The sequence below is a fragment of the Curcuma longa genome, chromosome 19 (genome assembly GCF_044706935.1).
Source record: "Curcuma longa cultivar G26 ecotype Majalengka, Jawa Barat chromosome 19, ITB_CL_G26_1.1, whole genome shotgun sequence".
Taxonomy (NCBI): domain Eukaryota; kingdom Viridiplantae; phylum Streptophyta; class Magnoliopsida; order Zingiberales; family Zingiberaceae; genus Curcuma; species Curcuma longa.
In genome coordinates this window covers 1,645,734-1,666,213 of record NC_133879.1, presented here as the reverse complement: position 1 = coordinate 1,666,213, position 20,480 = coordinate 1,645,734, and the positions used below count along the sequence as shown (strand labels likewise).

General features: G+C 35.8%; 1 protein-coding gene across 1 annotated transcript; it reads right to left on the bottom strand.

Annotated features, from left to right (window-relative positions):
• On the bottom strand, positions 1-18,353 carry LOC141812525 (ABC transporter C family MRP4-like). The gene is made up of 12 exons (XM_074700516.1): positions 18,137-18,353; positions 15,829-18,020; positions 15,424-15,744; positions 15,266-15,352; positions 11,505-12,188; positions 11,255-11,419; positions 10,420-10,714; positions 10,009-10,223; positions 1,517-1,822; positions 1,377-1,440; positions 665-904; positions 1-412 (listed from the first exon to the last, which is right to left on the bottom strand). The coding sequence occupies exons 2-12, from the start codon at positions 17,869-17,871 to the stop codon at positions 300-302; spliced, it is 4,533 nt and encodes a 1,510-aa protein (XP_074556617.1). The 5' UTR covers positions 17,872-18,020; positions 18,137-18,353; the 3' UTR covers positions 1-299.
• Positions 18,354-20,480: the final 2,127 nt, after the last annotated feature.

Genomic DNA, 20,480 nt, shown 5'->3' with positions numbered 1-20,480 from the left:
GGAATTAAATGATTATATGAAGAAATCTCAAAATTGCCATATTGTTCTAGAAAACAACGGTTGAGCTTTTGAGCTCCATTATTTTTGCATCAGCATAGTGCCGATGCATATTTTACAACATTTTATGCATAGGACGTGTTTCCGACCGAGCCATGGAATGCTTGTAGCATTTTTGTCAAATTGTGTCCAGGAACTGTCTTCCACGTTCATCTCTAGTGATCCACTCTACTGATGCAGTGGAGCAACAGCATCATCCTTTAAATGCCTATCCAGCCTTGATTGTTCCATTGCTTGCACTCTCAAACATCTGACATACTGCTCGATCGGGTGGAGTACTCAGAAACTAACCTAAGAAACATTGATGACTTATCTTCCAACAGCCGCTGTGGACTATCAAATTCAGCTACTCTACCTGTGATAAGCATTGAAACTGATTCAGCAAAATGATATCATAGTAGGAAATATATATAAAAAATTAATCAACAGTCTTGTGGAGATGCACTTCGACAGCCAACCAGTGACTAAGTTCTAAACTTGTAGGCAGGAGTAGTGATTACATGCGAGAAGATTAGGAGGATGAAAGAGATAATGGACGTGTCTTTTAACATCTTGCAATTTAACTTGTACAGAACGAAAAGAGAAGACTTGACTAACCACAACTTACCATCACTGAGTACTAAAACCAGATCACTGTCAATAACAGTAGGTATACGGTGTGCAATGGTGCATACAGTACAATTCTTGAATTCTCTTCGAATGATCTTTTGGATAAGATTATCTGTGGCGGTATCAACTGATGCTGTTGCCTCATCAAGCACCAATATTCGAGCCTGCTTGAGCAATGCCCTACCTAGCGAAACAAGTTGACGCTGTCCAACACTCCAGTTGTCTCCATTCTCCAAAACTGAAGAGGTCAGAAATCACAACAATTAAACAAGTCTATGAAGCAATGCTATGCGCTTATTGAACATGATTCTATAAAAAGAAACTAATTGACTAGGTATAAATGCACCCCCCCCCCCTTTCATAATCTATGACTTGCGCATCATATTCAAAACAGTTTATAACACAACTACAAAAGACACCTTCGCACAAGATTATATATGCAAACGAAGACGAGATGGTAGATGGATGATAGCCTCTACATCTATTGAGGTCTCTTCTCAAATCTACATGCACAAGTTCTATGATACACTGTGCAGTAAAAGGCACTGACATATTAGAACTTTAATAAAATTAATTTGCAATTGAAAACACTTTTCACTGTTTTCGTCTTTAGCTGAGATGACAAGCCAAAATGTTTTTTTGCAACTATAGAAACTATTCCAGATTATGGATAAAGCTGAATCCTTCTACAACATGAACATGAAACATACCTGGAGCATCAAGTTTTTGTGGTTTTTGACTGATCACCTCTCCAAGCTGACATTTGCCAAGGGCCTGGGGGGAATAGTTTCAGAAAACATGAGAAGTAGGCCATCCACAAAGAGTCACATGAATCTAGCTTAGAATTTACCTGCCAGATTTCTTGATCAGAATGCTCTTCAAGAGGATCAAGATTAAGCCTGATTGTACCCTCAAACAAAGTAGGATCTTGGGGAATGATGCTAAGTCGAGATCGAAGATCATGTAGGCCAATAGTCGAAATATCAATGTTATCAATGATGATTTTCCCTTCTGTAGGTTCAATTAAACGAAACAGTGTCTGTATAAGAGTGGATTTACCGCTTCCAGTTCGCCCAACAATTCCAATCTTGTTCCCACCAGGAAAAAGGCAGTTTATACCATGAAGGACTAAAGGTAGTGTATCTTTATAACGGGCCTATTTTTGTTTCAAAAAATGGCAAATCAGTTCTTGTTGTGTATGTTAATGCAGAACAATAATTCAACATGTGAAGAAAGACTTTTAAAAGCACTCCAACTTTTTCTCCCTAGAATATCAAGGCCTGCAGAAAATGTTGAACAATGTAACAATATTTAAACCAACTTTTGATCTTCTCATGAACATCCCGTCTTTGTCTTGTCTCCCAACATAGCTTTAGAATAATTCAAGCAGAGCCAGTACTCAGCTCTCAATTTTCATATATTCTACATGAAGCATTAAATATGTCATGTCAAGTCTTCTAGAGTCATGCTTTATTATTACCAGTGCTTTAAGAATGAAAATTTGTTGCATGGCTAAAATTTTTCCTTCCACTGATCCACTGGATGAGAACAATTTGAGTCACTAGAAAAGGAGCTGCGTCTTATTCACACGTAATTTAATATTTGAATTTTAATGACCTATTAAGTTGAACAAAACCAACTTGTCAGATATCAAGTTTGAACGTACTTAAATTTTTGCATCTTAATTTTCTTTTCAAATTTATAAATGATGATTTAATTTGCACCCAAAACTCCATTACACAAAATAATGGAATTTGATTTTGGGTGTCGAATCAAAGTTAGGTTGAATGTGGATGAAACCCATCAAGTAAGAGTTGATTAGGCCACATGGGTTCAAAGGGTGATTAAGTTGATGCAGTTTTAGCCAATTTATGACTAAACCAACTTTTATACTTGGGATCAAGGATTGAAATCTCGAGCTGTTTTACTCAATATCGGCGCAATTTTTTGTTCCGCTAACGGTTCCGATCGGGACATTGTCCGAAGGCGTCGCTTGAGTCCCGCGAAGCCTCCGGAGACATCGCCCAAGTCTGATGACACCACCGGAGGCATCGCTCGATTCCGACGACACCTCCGACGGCGTCGTGCGGGTTGTGCGTGCCCCGGTCACGAGGAAACATGGAAACAACTATGTCGGATTTTTTTTTTAAACTTAGATTTTAATAATAACTTACGTTAATAATTTTAATCAATTCCTAACTATAGTTAGGATAATTTAAATAGACTTAATTAAAATCTCTTAAATTATCCCTTTTTTTAAAAAAATATTTTATATTTTATTTTTTTATTTTTAAATATTTAGGCTTTTGTTAGGTCATATTGAGGCTTTTCAAATATTTTATATGACCTAACAAAAGCATAAATAGGAGAGAATAAAATATTTAGTCTGAATTTTGAATTTTATTTTTAATTAATATATTTTATATTTTAAAAATATCGAAACTATACCGACACGTTATGATACGGTATCAAAACTGCATCATTCTGATCTAAGACCAAAACCTCAACACGGCTCAATATTTTAAACCTTGCTTGGAATAGTCCAATTTAATTGCATTACATTAGGTTGAGTTGATGGAATTTTTTTGCAGTTAAGCATCAAACACTTTTCTCTTCTCTTTCCACACACTCTCACCTGGCACTCGATCGACCACTCTCTCCCCTAATAACCTTTTCTCCCTTTTCATATGTTGCCACTGTTAGGGGTGAGCAAAAATTCAATTAAATTGAATAAACCGATCAAATCGACCGAATTTAAAAATTCAATTCGGTTATTTCAGAATTTTAATTATTTTTTTTCTAAAAAAATCAATTAATTCGGTTTGATTTCAATTTTAAAATTCCTTATTCGGTTAAACCGAATTAATCAAAATAAACAAATAATTTATAAATTTCTAAGTTAGTAAACTTATAAATCCCTAACTAATTGATAAATTTTTTATAATATTTAAAAAATTTAGTTATTTTGGTTAATTCGGTCAAAAACTGAATTAATCGATATTTTATCGGTTCGGTTTGTTCGGTTTTTATTTAAAAATTCAATCGGTTCGGTTAGTTTAAAAAAATTTCAGTTCGGTTCAGTTTTGATTAATTCGGTTTGGTTTTAACCGAATACTCAGCCCTAGCCACCGTTCGCATTACCTTTCTCACTACATGACCATTGTCAATCCAACCAATCGTCACCAACCACCTCACCTTCTTTAGCATGTCTATCTTTCTTTCTCTCATTCTCTTTTTCCCCCTCTCTTCTTACTTCTATATCCATGAACAATCGTGCCCCCGCTTTAAGTCCAAACGAGTTATCATCACTGCCACTCTTTTCTCCTTTCCTTCCTTTTTTATATCCTGTCAGCAAACCCTCACCTATGCGCCCATTCTCAACCCTCATACACTACCACCATTGACCCTAGGACAAGCCTACGCCATTGGTCAGTACCTCACCTTTTCCCCTCTTTCTTTCTTCTTTCTTGAGCCCTTGGGCCAAGGTGCCCTTGTGGCCTGAAATTAAGTTGCCCTTGTCATTTATTGCCTTGCATCCAAGGCATCACCATTGTCAGGCCTCACCTTATACATCAATTTCAATAAATTTGAAGCCAAGCAATGCCCTTGATACTATTAGGAATGATCACCTAGTTGGATTGATTATTATTAGAAGCGCTCACGATGGCCCATTCAGATAGTCCGCTTTTTCTGGCCCGCTACTCACTGAAGGAAAATCACCCTTGCAGTGCACCGCAATTGAGTCTCAAACCCGAGATTCTTGGGATCCATCAAAGGACTTTAACCGCTGCACTGTTGCCCCGGGGATAGAAACATGATAATTACTTATTATTGAAGCTTGATTGACTTAGGTGTCGCAATTATTATTACAACACCTATCCTATTCCATCGAGAAAAAAAATAGTGGGGTAAAAGTTTAGTCTTATTATATTTCTATTTTAGGTTGGTTCTAGTATTTGTATTAGCGACTATAAATTAGGATGGAAATTAGTATTTTTTGTTACTAGTGGGAGTTTCTTTAGCTTGGGTCATATTGTAGTAGTCAGATCAAGATCGAATCCATTGACCTTTAGTTCTAATTAATTCTTATATTTTGTGTTATTGTCATATTTAGTTTATCTTAAGCTTTTCTAAGTTGTTCCTATACTTATTTTTTTAGACACACACCTTAGGAAACATACTGGGGGCACTCAAAAGCACATTGACTTTGTAGAGTTTTGGATCCTTAATTTGTATTCGTTATATGTTCCTGTGTATGAATTAAATATCAACAGATATATTATACATATGTTGTTATCACTATTTTAAAAAAGAGACTAGTCATGCATTAAATTAGTGATGTTTTAAAAGAATTAAATCATTAGGGGTTAAATAAATAATACTCCTTACCTTCCATGCTACCTAGTGATTTATATCTTGACACTTATGAATTTTTAAGTCAATATTATTTGCTAATATATAATTAAATGAACATATACTTTTAGCATAACGTTTATTAATTAACGTTAATATAGGTTTGTCCCTGGGAATAATTGATAAAATGTAAACTCAAGATAGTATGTGGTATAAAGACTTCAAAAGAAATAATAATTATTATAAATGGAGAAAATAAATATTAAAGAGTAAAAAACTATAAGTCTACTTTTACTAGAGATATGGTAGTAATATGTTGCTCTAGTTATTATTTATTTGTGTGATGGTGCTATATCATTGTGTATCACTAGTGAAAATTTTAACTTATATATATCATCTATTCTTTAAGGGCCTAGCTACAATGATGCACTTCTTAATAAATTTATTGGTGATTATTAAATGACGCTAATTAAAAGAGATTTAATTTATGAAAACTAAATGTAACTACTTGTGATCATAACTAGCAATAATAAAACGTGATAAATGAGTATAATGGATGATGAATTGAATAGTGATAATTAATTGATATAAAGATGATGTGGTTTTAGTTGTTGTATTTTTTATTTTTGCTTTTTGAAAAGGAGTCTTGGTGCAACGGTAAAGTTGCTGTTGTGTGACCTGGAGGTCACGGATTCGAGTCACGGAAACAACCTCTTACAAAATATGATAAAACTGCGTACAATAGACTCTTCCTCGAGACCCCACATTAACAAAAGCCTCGTGCACCGAACTATCTTTTATTTTTTATTTTTTATTTTTGCTTTTTGACATTTCATTATTGTATATCTTGTTGTACTTCTTTAATGAAAAATGAATATATACGTATTTTGTTGAGCATCGCCTATTTATCTTGAGTTACTTATAGTTGTTAGTTATTGTAGTTCTTGGTTATCTTTTATCATACTATCCGTTAGTGATGTAGGTGGAATAGCACCCCAAGTCATGACATAACTTATTAGCTTCTAGAGGACTATTTAATGTCTAATTAGGATTTAACTAGGTGGATAGATCAAGTTTGATTTGAACCTACATTTCTTAGTTTTGGACTAAACCAAGTTTATACTTGGGCTGGGTTACTCAATCTTGCTTTGCTTAAGTTAGTAGGAAAGCTAGATTTCTTGGTAGTATATGAACCTCCTCTTTCCTCTTCTCTCTCCACAGAATCCGTTCTCTCTCAAAGCCTCTACAACTCTCCTATTCTCTCCCTCATGATTCGTGGCCATTGACCACTTGCAAGCACACACAAAGCGGCAATTGTCGTCATCCCAACCTCCCACACACGTGTATAAAGTCGTAGTTGCTGACCCCTTGCGTGCACATGCAAAGTGTCAATCATCATCATCCCAACCTCTCACACACGTGTACAAAACATCGGTCATTATCATCTTGAATCCCCATGCATGAGACCCCAACCCAAGTTACCAACAAGAAACATTCCTCTTTCTCCTCATTCCTTACAATAACATCCTATTCCCAATGCAAGTGTGTAAGCGAAGCTACTGGCTTAGCAATAATGAAGCCTCGCTACTACAATCTCAATTTTCTCTCATGTTTGTTCCAGTGTTGTCTCACCCAGATAACCTTGGATGTCAAGCTACCAATGATTGGCAAACTTTCCCTCCAATAGCCATTTGCCCCTTTCTCTCATTTGCAATCCTAATAAACATAATTGCTTGATCAGGATCCTTGTCTCTTCAACTAGAGGGCCCTGATTATGGGTCAAGCTTGGGTAAGCATCAGGTTGACATTTTTCTTATTTATGTTGTAGAATAATCACTTTTTTGAATCTTACTCATTATTTGTCAAGATTAAATTGGTTCAAGATTTTTACACCATCGAAACTCCCACTTCTACTTCCTTAATAGGGCGAGTTGGTAGGTACATGTTTAGGATTTGGGATTAAAATGGAGATATTATTGAAGTTAGTTTTATTGATTGAGGATTTAATGATTGGTTATTGATGTAGGGTGTGTTTATTCTTTAAATTGGGTTGTATTGTCATTGAAAGGTTAACATTGGATTTATGAACTTTTGGATATAGTGTTTCATTGTTATTAGTTATATCTTGGGCTCTTTGCAAGCCACTCTTATTTTGATTACACAAAGACTCGTCTATAAGGAGTACACTACCTCAAAAACTTTTGGATCTTCATTTATACAGAGTAAGGTTGGTAAATCTCCTTGTTAATGCTCCCTTGTGCATGAAATAAAGTTACTAATAGCTTAAATTAGGAAGGACTATATTGCTATAGGTATTTTCAATAGGGGAATTAAATAAGACTAAATTAGCATAATGAGTTCTACAACAACAACTAAACTTTTATACTACTATGTTAGATCGACTATATGAATCTTGTTGCGCCATTAGACTCGATCCCTACTATATCCTCATCTATATTTAAATAAGTTTTTCCTTTTTATCGTTGCTAATCTTCTATAGTCTCCTCCTTTCTCATTAATATGTATATTTGTCATGGTTTCACATCATTTAACTGGAACATTTATTAGTTGCTTATACTGTCTTAAACATGTCTTTGGAGCTCAATAGATGCAATCTTGACTTTCTCTCTATAGTTTTTATTTCTTAATTTGTCCATCCTCGTATGTCCGCACATCTACCTTAAAATCCTCATCTCTCATCTTTTACTCATGTACTCACTTGATAGCCTAACATTCAACTCTATATAACATAGCAGCCACCATTTTGTAAACTTCCCTTTAAACTTTAGAGATATCTTACGATTATAAAGAACAGCTGACACCCTCCTCCATTTCAACCATCTTATTTGTATCCTATATAAAATATTTTTTACTAACCCCTTCATTCTTTTGCAAAAAGGATCATTGTACTTAAACTTTCAATTACAAGTAACTCGTTATCTCTTATCATAACAATTATTTTGTTTTCTTAACAACTATTAAACTTAAATTTCATATATTATGTTTTTATTTTACTAAACCTAAAACTTTTAGGCATCCAATGTCTTCTGCCAAGATTCAAATTTAGTATTTACTACTTCACATATCTTATTGACTAAAATAGTATCATCTACAAACATTATGTATCATGGTAACTTATCTTGAATGTGTCCAGTGAGTTTATCGAAAACTAGTGTAAAAATATATGAGCTCATAGATGATTCTTGATATAACTCTATTTTTTATAGGAAATATTTTAATAAAACCACCTTGAGTCTTCAATCTTATCACTGCATTTTCATATATATACTTAATTATTTCAATATACACTAAGCTAGCACCTTCCTTTTCTAGAATTCTCAACATAGTATCTCTCGGGACTCTATCATAAGTTTTTCTAGGTCAATAAATATCATGTGTAAGTCCTGCTTCTTTCTCAATACTTTTTAATCAATTATCTAAAAAGATCTATAACTTATATCGTCGACTTTTAAGGCATAAATCCAAATTATTTTTTGGTTACGTTGGTTCGCTCCTTAATCTTTTTTGTATGACTCTTTTCCTAAAATTTCATGATATGCCTTATTAGCTTAATGCTCTAATAATTAGCACAATTTTGTATGACTTGTTTGTTTTTATAAGAAGGACCAAAGCACTTACCCTCTATTGATCAGACATTTTCTTCGTTTTCAAGTCGACCCCACCTATTGGGATTAGGCTTAGTTGTTGTTGTCAACATCAAGTTGAATAATTTTCTAAGTCATTCAATACTCTACTTCTCTGACACTTTCATACGACTATTGGACTATCATCCAGTCTAACTATTTTTTTTATTTTTCATCTCGTTTAACGCCTACTCTACTTATGAAATTAAAATTCTCCAATAAAAATTTAAATTTCCATACTCCTATGTTGCACTTAAATTTCCTAAACTAAGTTGATTCCCAAAACTTTCATTAAAAAGTTAATGAAAATACCACTTCCATCACTCCTTTATTTCCTCATCCTTCACTAGTACCCTATTAGATTCATCTTTGATACATCTTATTTGAGTAAAATCTCATATTTTCCTCTCTATGATGTAGAATTCTCATGATATCATGGCTACTAGGGTAGCAATATGGCATTAGAATTACACTTGTTCAGAATTCAAATTAGACATTATCCAATAAGTTAAATATGTTAAATGAATGCTAAGTGAAGAAAAAGCCAATATATACCAACTGACCAAGAAGTTTTAGACAAAGGTGCAGGTGTATGTCTAGAAATGTGAGGTACAAAATCTAGTACAAGATGAACAAGTGCATGCTATAACCACATGTATGACATAGTTGCCCATCTGTGACAATTTTTTATTTGCAAATAAACCAATCTAAAAAAATTCTAAGCGCATAATCCAAATTTCTGATATTAAACTATTCCACAAATACAAATTAAAAATATATCAATATCCAATATCACCACAATTAGTTGATTAGTTATATGATACTACATCTAAACTAATGAATAGTTTAAGGAATGCAATCATTATCCTCAAATGCAAAAGTTTCCTCATATATTCCAGTTTTCATACAGAAAGTATATAAAAGTCCTTTAATACTCTATCAGGTGTGTCGTGGCTGTGACTTGGACCTTCTAAAAACGGCTTAGGTTTCGGTTCCTATCACACTTTCATTAGCATTTATATTGCCAAACAAGCTATATACACTTCAGGACAAAACTTTTTCGTGAGTACATATACATGATTAGTAATAACAGTATAGTGTACTAGGTTAACTCTGTCATATTTTAATTCTTTACCAAGAGCACACAACTATCTAAAACACCAGACTGTCTTTTTTTTTCTTGGATCATCGCAACAAAATATGTAGTTCCTTGAGTTTCTATTATGTAACATTTCTACTTAACAGTTAACAGCAAACTTATTTTTTGATATCTTTTGTTTTGATTCTTAGCAAGGCATGTAGTGAATGATGACTCATTATTAAATAAAAAACTTTGGATGCACACCTTGAGATCGATCAATTCAATATTCCCAGTCTCTGGCCATGTAGTCGGAGGGCGACAATTCTCAACAATGGGTGGTGCTTCACTTGGGATTTGGCAATACTGATTTATGCGCTCAATGGAAATAATTTTGTTCTCAAGCTTACAAAAGCTCAGTATCCACCGTGATAAACGAGCATTCAGATTTAAGCCATATGTTACAGCCAGACCTGCCATACCTACAATATAAAAATAAATTTCATGTAAACATCACTTTTCCTTCAAATTCGTGTAATAAGAAAAAGGTCATCCTTCCCTTAGTACCTTTCCCTTTATGCAAAACAATTAAAATAAAATAAAATAACAAGATCACAATATATGCAAGCACTAGAAATAATTATGAATCAGAATTTAGAAGGCCATTAGAAGCCATACTGGGATCAATGGATCCATGTGGGAAGCTAACAAGCAGAGCCATGCAGAAAGCAAATACAAAAGTTGAGAGTAGTTCCATCCTCAAACAAAGCCATTCAATTGCTGCAATACTACAGAAGAATGGACGGGCAAAGCAATCGAGCAAGTATTGGTTCCTCTTCATAAAACGTTTTTCTTGGTTGAAACCTCTAATAGTAGCAGCCCCAGCAATAGACTCTCCAAAGAGATGGATGACGGGGGATTTTTGAATGCTAACAATCCGAACCAGCTCCCTTGACGAGGCCATGTAATATTTCTGCAAATCAAGCAAGAGTTCAAAGGTAAAACATTTTGACAGGAGTTCAAATAATCAAGAAATGATGCAGCCGCTATATCATTGTTCAGCATATCAGGTAAATAACTAAGAAATGTAGTAGAATAAAAATTTAGAAGAAAAATAGCATACCTAATTAACTTTAGCCTGTTTAGCAAAAATAGGCACTTCAAGAAAAAGAAGCTCCCGAAGGCATTTGGCATCAAATAACAAACATGATTACAACATAACCAAAAAATTCCTATGCAATTTGTCTAGTGTTTGAACATGCCATAATTTCTCCTAGACGGATGTTAATTTTCCAAAGAAAAAGAAAACAAAAGTGATAAACTGATTATAATTCAACTGCCGAAATTATTGATGGTTATTACCATCCTCCAATGAAGTACATTACCAAAGAATACACTTGTAAGTGGTAACCCTCTAATTATCTATCTGGAAGGCATGATCTGCCATGGGCATAAACTTTGAGATAATATTTGCCAAATACAGTGTTCATAATATCCCACAGAATTCAAGTACCTGCATCCATAAGCAAGCTAGTGCCATGGGGAAAAACAGAAGCAGAACTTGCCATGTAACTTTGCTCATAACACCAACTATACCAAGAAGCTGTATCGTGGTTGAAGCAAAACCACCCAGTCTAAAAGGTATATCAAGATCTATAACACTTTGATCCACGGAGACCTGATCATTTCCACACAGAAGTGACAGTTCAGCAGCCAGATAAACTGGTTTAGCACTGCTAAAAATAAGAAATATGGTTACTTACTCGATTCAGTATCCTTCCAGCTGGAGTTGTATCAAAAAAAGACATTGGGGCACGAAAGATAGTTCTAAGCATCCTTACAAACAGTTTTTGAGCAGCTGCTAGACCAAATGTAGCTACAAAAACAGCTCTAATAAAAACAAACAGAGAACTTCCAAAAGCAAGGCTCATGTAAACAACTAAAAGAACCATGCTATTTGTCTTTGGTTTGTCGCCGCTGGTTTGAGGATTGGCCCATGCCATCCACCAATTGCCTGCTATTTGTAGCACCTGAAACATAGTCTGAGCAAGGATAATTAATGGAATTAATGTTCCCTTGTATGCTGCAGTCATATAAGACAGGTAAACTTTCAAACTAACTCTTCCTCTCTCTCGTTCCTCTTCTTGAGCCTGTTGTTTTTTCCTCGTACGTTTCACTTTCTTTTTCTCTTTTATCAATTTTTTCTCTGATGGTGTTCCATCTTCTGGTGATTCACTTTTCATTTTATCAATGCTGCTAGGACTCATTGTTAACCTTTTGCCAGAGATGGAAGAAATTCCAGCATTAATGGTACCATCAGAATCTTCCAAAATGTCCATTGTCTCAATTGCTTCATGATGAGCTTCAACTAGTTCATTGAAGTCAGTACCAGCCAGCAAAAGATCCTCATATTTTCCAGCCTGTATAATTTGACCATCTTTCAGGACCTACAGCAGTTAGAGAAATAAGCAAAGAACAGTGAGTCCATAGTAACTGAGATAGGGATCAATAAATCTACTGCCTAGACAATCTGCATAAGCAGTAACATGAAATAAGTCAACCCATCAGTTTCCCATAAGGTAAATTGAGTAAGCTCCATACAAGATATCAGTTACCAAAATGTACAATATCAAAATTAGAATACAATGTGTATTCTGATAAAAACAGAATGGGTAATAAGTAATAACACATCATCATTACTAGTCATCATGTTAGATATTAACTATTAATCACAGGAATAACTAGTACGGAATTGAAAATTACCCGCCTTTAACTTGACCAACCACTGTCCTAAAATGAACAGCAACTTCTCAAGGACATATCTTCAGATTTAGTGGCCTTATTAAGGTTCAATAAGTTCCTTGCCTATCGGTGTTAGGCTACATTAATTTCTTTTCACTGTGGCATTGCTAGAAAAATAAAATAAAATATTTGAAATGGGCTTAGGGAGTGAGAAATAGAAAACCCAAATTCAATGGAGGAAGAAGCTAGTTGTGCTTATATTTGAACATAAAAAAACTAGTGAACCAGTTGTGCTTATATTTGAACATAAAAAACTTAAGGCTTCTTATTTAGTTTGGACTGCTCACTAGCCTGTTGACTCCATCACGAGTACTCGCTTTAAACAATATTTCAAATTCGATCTAGCAAGGACAAGTTTACAAGTTATCACATATTGGCATCTATATCCATGGTGAGAATACACGAACAACCTCTCTTTTAGAGAGTAAAGGGAAACCCACAGGTCTCATGCTCAACCTCACTTTGAAAAACCCAGCTAACTAAAGTTGTATATTATACTGCATATGCTAGTAGCCTTTTCGAGATGATTTATACTTTCTATTTATGCTTATATTTCTTGTTGCTTGATTTCTTGCTTTTGCTATTATATATGACATTCTTGCCTTTAGGTTTAGTAGAGGTGAGTGCTAAATGTCACTTTGTCAAATGCACTACTGCTAGATCATCTAGAGATTTACTCATTGCATCATGGAAATTTATCATTTTCTTTATTTTTGTTTACAATACTTACGTTTGATTTATCCTTGTCTTTAAAATTTTTATAGCGTACTTCTAAACATTTCAAGTTCTGTCATAAACTATTTAAGTTTCAGTTACTTATCTATGCTTATTGATCTCACTATTATGGTTTTATACTGGCATTTAGGTTAGGTAAGTCAAGTACATGCATTTTTATTTATTAATTTATTCTTTTCTATTTATGTTTATATTACTTGTTAGACAACCAATGTCCAACACAATTGATGTCAATGTATTTGTCATGGCTACAAGTGGATCCCATCCCATTCATGGAAGATGAGTCGCTTCAGTTGTGTCGTATGATGTCTTGAGTGATAAGTGCAAGAGATACAAGATGTATTAGTTAGACATTATGTCTAGATCAGTATTTGGATGCTACTTAACATCTCTTATTTATAGACCAATGTTTGGCACATGTTACGTCTACGTAATCGTCATGGTTATACGTGGATCTCATCCCATTCATGAAAAATGAGCCACTACAGTTGTGTCCTATGATGTCTTGAGTGATAAATGCGAGAGATACAAGACGTATTAGTTAGATAATATATCTAGATCAGTATTTGGATGCTGCTTATGGGCTAATGTCTAACACATGAGATTGATGAGACTGTTGCGGTTACAAGAGGATCTCATCCCGTTCATAGAAAATGAGCCACTTAGGTTGAGACGCATAGTGTCTTGAGCAATACATGCAAGATGTATTGTTCAAATAATATGTCGAGATTAATATTTGAACACCACTTGACATTTCTTATTCATGCCACTCTAGACGTTCAATGCAAGTGATTCAGAGTCTCATATGTGAATAAACAAAATTCAAAGAACCAGTTCTAAAATAAGAGAAATAATTATAATATAAAAATTAGACTATATAATTATAATGCATAGTGAAGGGAGCCTTGGTGCAACGGTAGAGTTGCTACCGTGTTACATTGTAGTCACAGGTTCAAATTGCGGAAATAGCCTCTTGCAATGCAGGGTAAAGTTGCATACAATAGACCTATATGATCCGACCCTTCCCTCGGAACCCTGCATTGGCAGAGCTTCGTGCACCGGGCTGCCCTTTAAGTGAAAGTAAACAAAATTGCAAGAATAAATCAGAAGGAATCCTTTAGTCTTTAATTATCACAAGTTACATGCATAACTTACATGCCATTAGGTTAGAGAAACTTTGTCTACGGACATGAAAATAATCTCATATTTCAAAATTTTAAATACTAATACCTTCAAAGTTGTAATATTATAATTGATAAAATTTTGTATAACATGAACATAATCTTATATTTTCAAAGGTTAAATCCTAACCCATTCAAACGCTTTATTTGAATTGCATTTAAATACTACATATTGTGCTATTAAGAGAAATTTTGTGAAAATCTCACTTTTTGAATTTCAAATAATAATCCATTGCAAATCCAAGATCTTCAAATATTTGCTTAGAATAATATTCCTAAATATGAAGAGGATACAAAATAATCTACCAAAAAAAAAGTAAACATATGTTTATCAGAGACAATTACAAACTAAGTTAATTTAGTGTTGACTTTCATTTTAATCTGTAAACAACTTTAGCAAGATTGGTTTTAACACGTTTGAGATCCAAAAGTTCATAGCAGGTGAAATTGTAATTAGAAACTTATGCAATTTTAGTAGGGTACACAAGAACATTAAATTATGAAAGTTCAATTCTATAGACTTATTGAAGCAGATCATAAAGAGAGACATTTTTAATGAGCTTATAAAAGGTAAATTCATAACAAAGCATAGGCCAACACAGTCAAGATGTATTGTGTCAATTTATGTTGGCTCTGGTATCAACACCATTACAGGTTGGTATCAACACTAATACTGAAACTGACATTTAAAATCTTGTATTTATATAAGCTAAATGCACGTGCTTGTGAGAGAAGTGGTTAAAATATTCTTTCTAACAGATTAAATAATCTGAAAAAATAATGAGGGATATTTAAGCTTGTGGTACCAATATTTTGTCAGCAGCTGGAAGAAATTCAACTTGATGAGTGACATAAATTACAGTCTTGCTAGCTAGTGCTGTCAGTATATATTCCTGCAAAACAACAGTTGCGTGAGCCAGGTTGCAGGATGGGAGAAAAATGAGGAAGAGTTATGCATCCTCACCTTAAACAGTTCACTTCCTGTTTGAGCATCAAGTGCACTGAAAGGATCATCAAGTAAATAAAAATCTGCATCTTGATAAAGTGCTCTGGCAAGCTGCACCCTTTGTTTTTGGCCACCACTCAGGTTAATACCTCTATCACCAATTATTGTTTGGTCTCCGTGTGATAACAATTCCAAATCCTTTTTCAAGCAACAAGCATGAATAACACTTTTGTATCTTGGCTTATCCATTGGACTACCAAACAGAATGTTCTCTTCTATATTCCCCGATTGTATCCAAGCTGACTGAGGTACATAAGCTGCAGATCCACTTATCCTAACCTGGAAAAGTGACAATAGTTAGAGACTCTGAGAACATAGGAAACATTTACACAATAGATACCCAACTCTCTGTGTACTACTTACTTCACCAGAGGTTTTTGGGATCTCACCCAGTATGCAAGAAAGAAAACTAGACTTGCCAGAACCAACAACACCACAGACTGCAATACGCATGCCCCTTTCAACTTGCAGTTGAATACCAAAGAGTGTAGGTGTTGCAGAGGAGGGATCCCAAGAAAATTCTCCATCTTTAATTTCAACAGCATTATTTGTAAGACACTGAGGAACAACTATAGTAGCATCATCTTGTAACTCTTCTTCTTGTAGGAAACCAGATATTCGGTCTAGCGAAACCTTTGTTTGAGCAATCATGGATACCAAATCTGGAAAATTCCTAAGAGGCTCTTGAAGAATCCTAAAAGTGGCTAAAGCTGAAAGCACACCCCCAGCTGTTAGCTGGCTGCCCAACAGAATAGAAGTGGCAAAAGTTATGACTGAGACAAATATAGGGGATCCCCAGAAGATGAACGTTACAAAAGACTGTGTATATAAGGCTTTCTTGAGCCACTTAAACTCAACATTCCTCATGTCCTCTAATTTCAAGCGGTATTTGTCTTCCCATGCCTGCAACTTCAGGATTCTCATGTTCCTTAAACATTCAGAGGTCTTCCTCATTCTTTCATCCTTAGCAGTCATTAAATGATCTTGATACTCTTCTTGAACCTTCGCGAGAGGGATAGTAACAAGGATGGAGATAATGGTTGCTACCAGTGTTGCAATTGTCGCAATACCTACATTCTTATACAAGATTGCTAAAGCAAGAATGATTTGTAGTGGAAGCATCCATATGTCATGCAAATACCAAGAATAATCACCCACCCTTTGTACATCCACTGCCATGTAGTTTATAATTTCACCACTTGTATGGCTCTGTCGAGATGTACTTGATAACCTGAGCCCTTTTCTGTACACCATGGCTGTCAAGGCAGATCTAACATGCATGCCCAATATGTCTACTCCCAAGTACCACTGTCGACTAGTAAGAGTTTCTATCAACTTAGCAGCAAAAAATATTGAGGCTAAAATGTAACCCTCATGAGGGAATGTTATATTGCCACTCAGGTAATCAACAAAATAACTTATCAGATAGGGACCTACATAAGAAACTGCTGTGTTCAACCCAGCGAAGACAGCATTCAAAGCAGCTTCTTTCCAAAAGGAACGGAAAATAGCCACTGCCAATGATGGTTGATTCTCAGGATTCTCAGCTTTCAACCTTTCCCAATTTGAATTCAGTATCTTGTAACAAGTCTTTGAACGATCTTTTGGGTCTAGCAAAGGTATGTCCCGTAGTTCCAATGGCCTTTTCGCACCCAATGATAAGAGTGGATCAAGCCAGGACAGAGTTGCAAGGCTGAAAAGACCTGCATCACTGTAAGGAGTGACTTTAAGACAACCAGCTTCTTCTTCTCCAGCAATCAATGGTTCTCTGAGGTCTTGATGATCCCTATAAAGTTCAATGGATGTGCCACCCCAAACTGAGGCAACAAAAAGAAAAGCAAGGACAGGAAACGCTGCATAATTTGAAAGTGTGTGTGAATTTAGGCTAACCGACTTGGAAACTAATCCCTTGCTATCAATGTAACCAATGTAAAGGCAAAAAATGAATGATATAAACCACCATAGCCTAATCAATAATGGAAATTTAGGCAATGCCTTAAATTTACAATGGAGTACCAATAAGCACAAGACAAGCCATCCCAATGCTTCCACAGACGGCAGGTAAAGAATATTGTAGTTTCTGGATTCTGCCTCTCTTGTAACCGACCTTACAATCTCGTATACTAATACCACCACTTGGAGGAAGAAAACATAGAAGCAACAGCAAACTGTAATCTTGAACCAATAGCCGACTCTTACAAATCGATCACCACCAGTACTGCGGAGAGCAGTTAGAGGGTATCGTTCATCATCCTTGATAGAAGGAACCCGGCCGGCCGCACAGGCAATAATTCGCCGCAATGAAGCAAAGAAAAAGAAGCAGAGGACAAGCGATGCATGGGCCACCGTCGCAATCTGCTCGTGTAAAGGGAGGTCACCGAACGAGCTGAGGGAAAAGGAACCCATAGCCCGGACAAAGTTTGGATTTTGATGAGCGATCTCGAATGTTTAAGGCGAAGAATTCAGCTACGGGCATTTCACCATCAAGGATTCGGAGAGATCAAATGCGAGGAGGAAAACTAAGACACGGCAACGGGTTGCAAAGCGAGCGATGCCTGTTCCACAACAGCAGAAGACACATTGCAGATGAGAACAAAACGCCCTTCCTGGTCATAAACCAAAGAAAAACAAAATAAAATTTTGCACAAGGCGACGAGAGAACTTCACAGACCTAACCCGTGTCCGTGTGTGGGGCACTCTCCGCTCCCACCTCCTCTCTTCTTTCTCTTTCTCCTCCTCCTTCGATGGTTCCAAAGCCGCGATTTTGCGCGACGCCAGTGGTCGATAGAGGCGGCGCGAGTCGGAGCAGGGAAATGAGGTGCCTTCAGGTGCTCCACGATCCAAACCCTTTCCTTTCCTTCGTCTCCCTTCCCTTCCCTTCCCTGTGCTGCAATCTCTTCGCCCTACGTCAAGTTGGAGCGATGGCGTGATCAGAACAGGGGGAGGAGGTTATGAAGGCGACATTGGCTTGTGGATGATCCACTGCTATTGATAGTGGGATTTGGGCAGTTTGATGTGGCAATCAAGACACCTGTGCATCGCTGCCTTGATGTGCATGCTTTAATCCATCTTAGTGAATTTTTACAATTGTCTCATTTCAAATAATAGAAATTTTAATGTACCAAAAACTAGCACATTTCTCTTTTAAAAAATAAAATACATTTATCTCTATATTTAATTTACTGAGTCACTCACTTTTCTTTTTTTCTTTTTTTAATGTCCCTAAATTGATTTAATATTCACGTTGACACCTGGATTCCAAAGCATTTAATATGAAACAATTTTGTCTATGAAACTTTCGAGTTAAGTAAAGTTTAGCTATCACTTAATTTAATGACTAATTTAATACAAGGCATAAGTCTTTTATGTCTATTGAAAATACCACATACTTCGAACTTACGTCACAAATAAACTAACTGTTGGGTGCAAATAATTTATTTCAAGTATATTTGTCAATTCAAAGATAAATTATCTTTGTTGATTATTGATGGTACTCGGATTATTTTCGATCAATCAGTCTTACTTTTCAATCGATCAGACTTTTTTTTTTTCGAGTACTCGAATTACAATATCTTTCTTCGAACACTTAACCTTTATTTAATAATATCCCAATCAAGCTCAGGAAGATTGCTCGAGATCGATATCCATAAGTATTAAATATCCATCTCCAGAATGATTTCCCCGAGTACTAAATGTGATCAGCATCTTCGAGCATTAAACATCCGTCTCCAGAACAACATCCACTCAATATTCTCCAAGCACCATATTCATCCAACACCATATCGTACTCAAGAAAGTCACTCAGAAACTATACTCTTAAGCACTCAGCGTTCGTCCAATAGTGACTCATTCGAACTTGGGAGACCTACTCGAAATCAACCAATCTGACGTTCTCCTCACCTCCAATGGTCTAGCACCCTACATGGAAATTCTTGAAGGTGCAACTCAACGATTGTCACTCTTTGTTTCCCTAACTGCCCTAAGACAGACAACTGGTAGGCACAGGCCATCCTATATGGAGATACTATCAAGGTTGTCGCCTTTGATTCCCTAACTAGCCCTAAGACAAATAGCTGGTGGATACGTGGCACCCAATATAGAAATTTTGTTAGACAGTGTTAGGATATGATTCAATAATTGTCCCCTATTGGGTGCCCTAACCGCCTTTTAGAAGATAGCTGGTAGACACGTGACATTCCACGTGGAGATTTCTTTCCACCAGTTATATAAGGGCCAATATGGGTAAGTTAAGGTGTGATTTTTCTTCTCATGGACGACGGAAACAACTGTTCTCTATTACACACTCATTCTCTTTCTTCCTTTCTCACATCTATGTGAGTCTCCTTTTTGATACAGTTCTGACTTGAGTGTCGGAGTGACCGTCCCAATCATACCTGATGTACTTCGCTTCGCAAGTTATCGAACCTTGGCCGACTAGGAGACTATTGTATTCCTAGCTCAAAAGGCATTTGGGAGAAGAGGAGCTCGAGCCAACGCCAACCTCATAAAAAAAATGATAAATCTCAGTCAGTCTCATGGACTCAATCCCTGGGGGTGATCGGCCCGGTCCCACGGAAGTTTCCCACCGACCACCAGGGTAAATCGGGAAGCGCATACGACGACCAATCTAGATGTCCAGCATCCTTTGATTGCGTTCTCCATTTGGAAGAAAATTCTTACAAATACGCCGTAGCTGGGGATCGAATCACGGGTCCCTAGGTCACAACCCGGATGTCCTACCGTTGCACCATTGCCCCGGGGACAACGCCAACCTCATCAATTATATTGGAAATAAGAGGTTAATTATTTTTCTTGTATTATAAATAAAATTAATTTTTGAAAATGATTTGATTAGCTGTATACATCATAAATAAATGCATGTCGGTTCATTTAATTTTCTCCAAACTCTTAATGGTATATTTTATTGAAAATATACAAAACTTTGGAAATCAAAGTAGAAATTACTCTCCTAATAATATAATTAGTAATAATTCAGTTATTACTCTAAGTTGAAC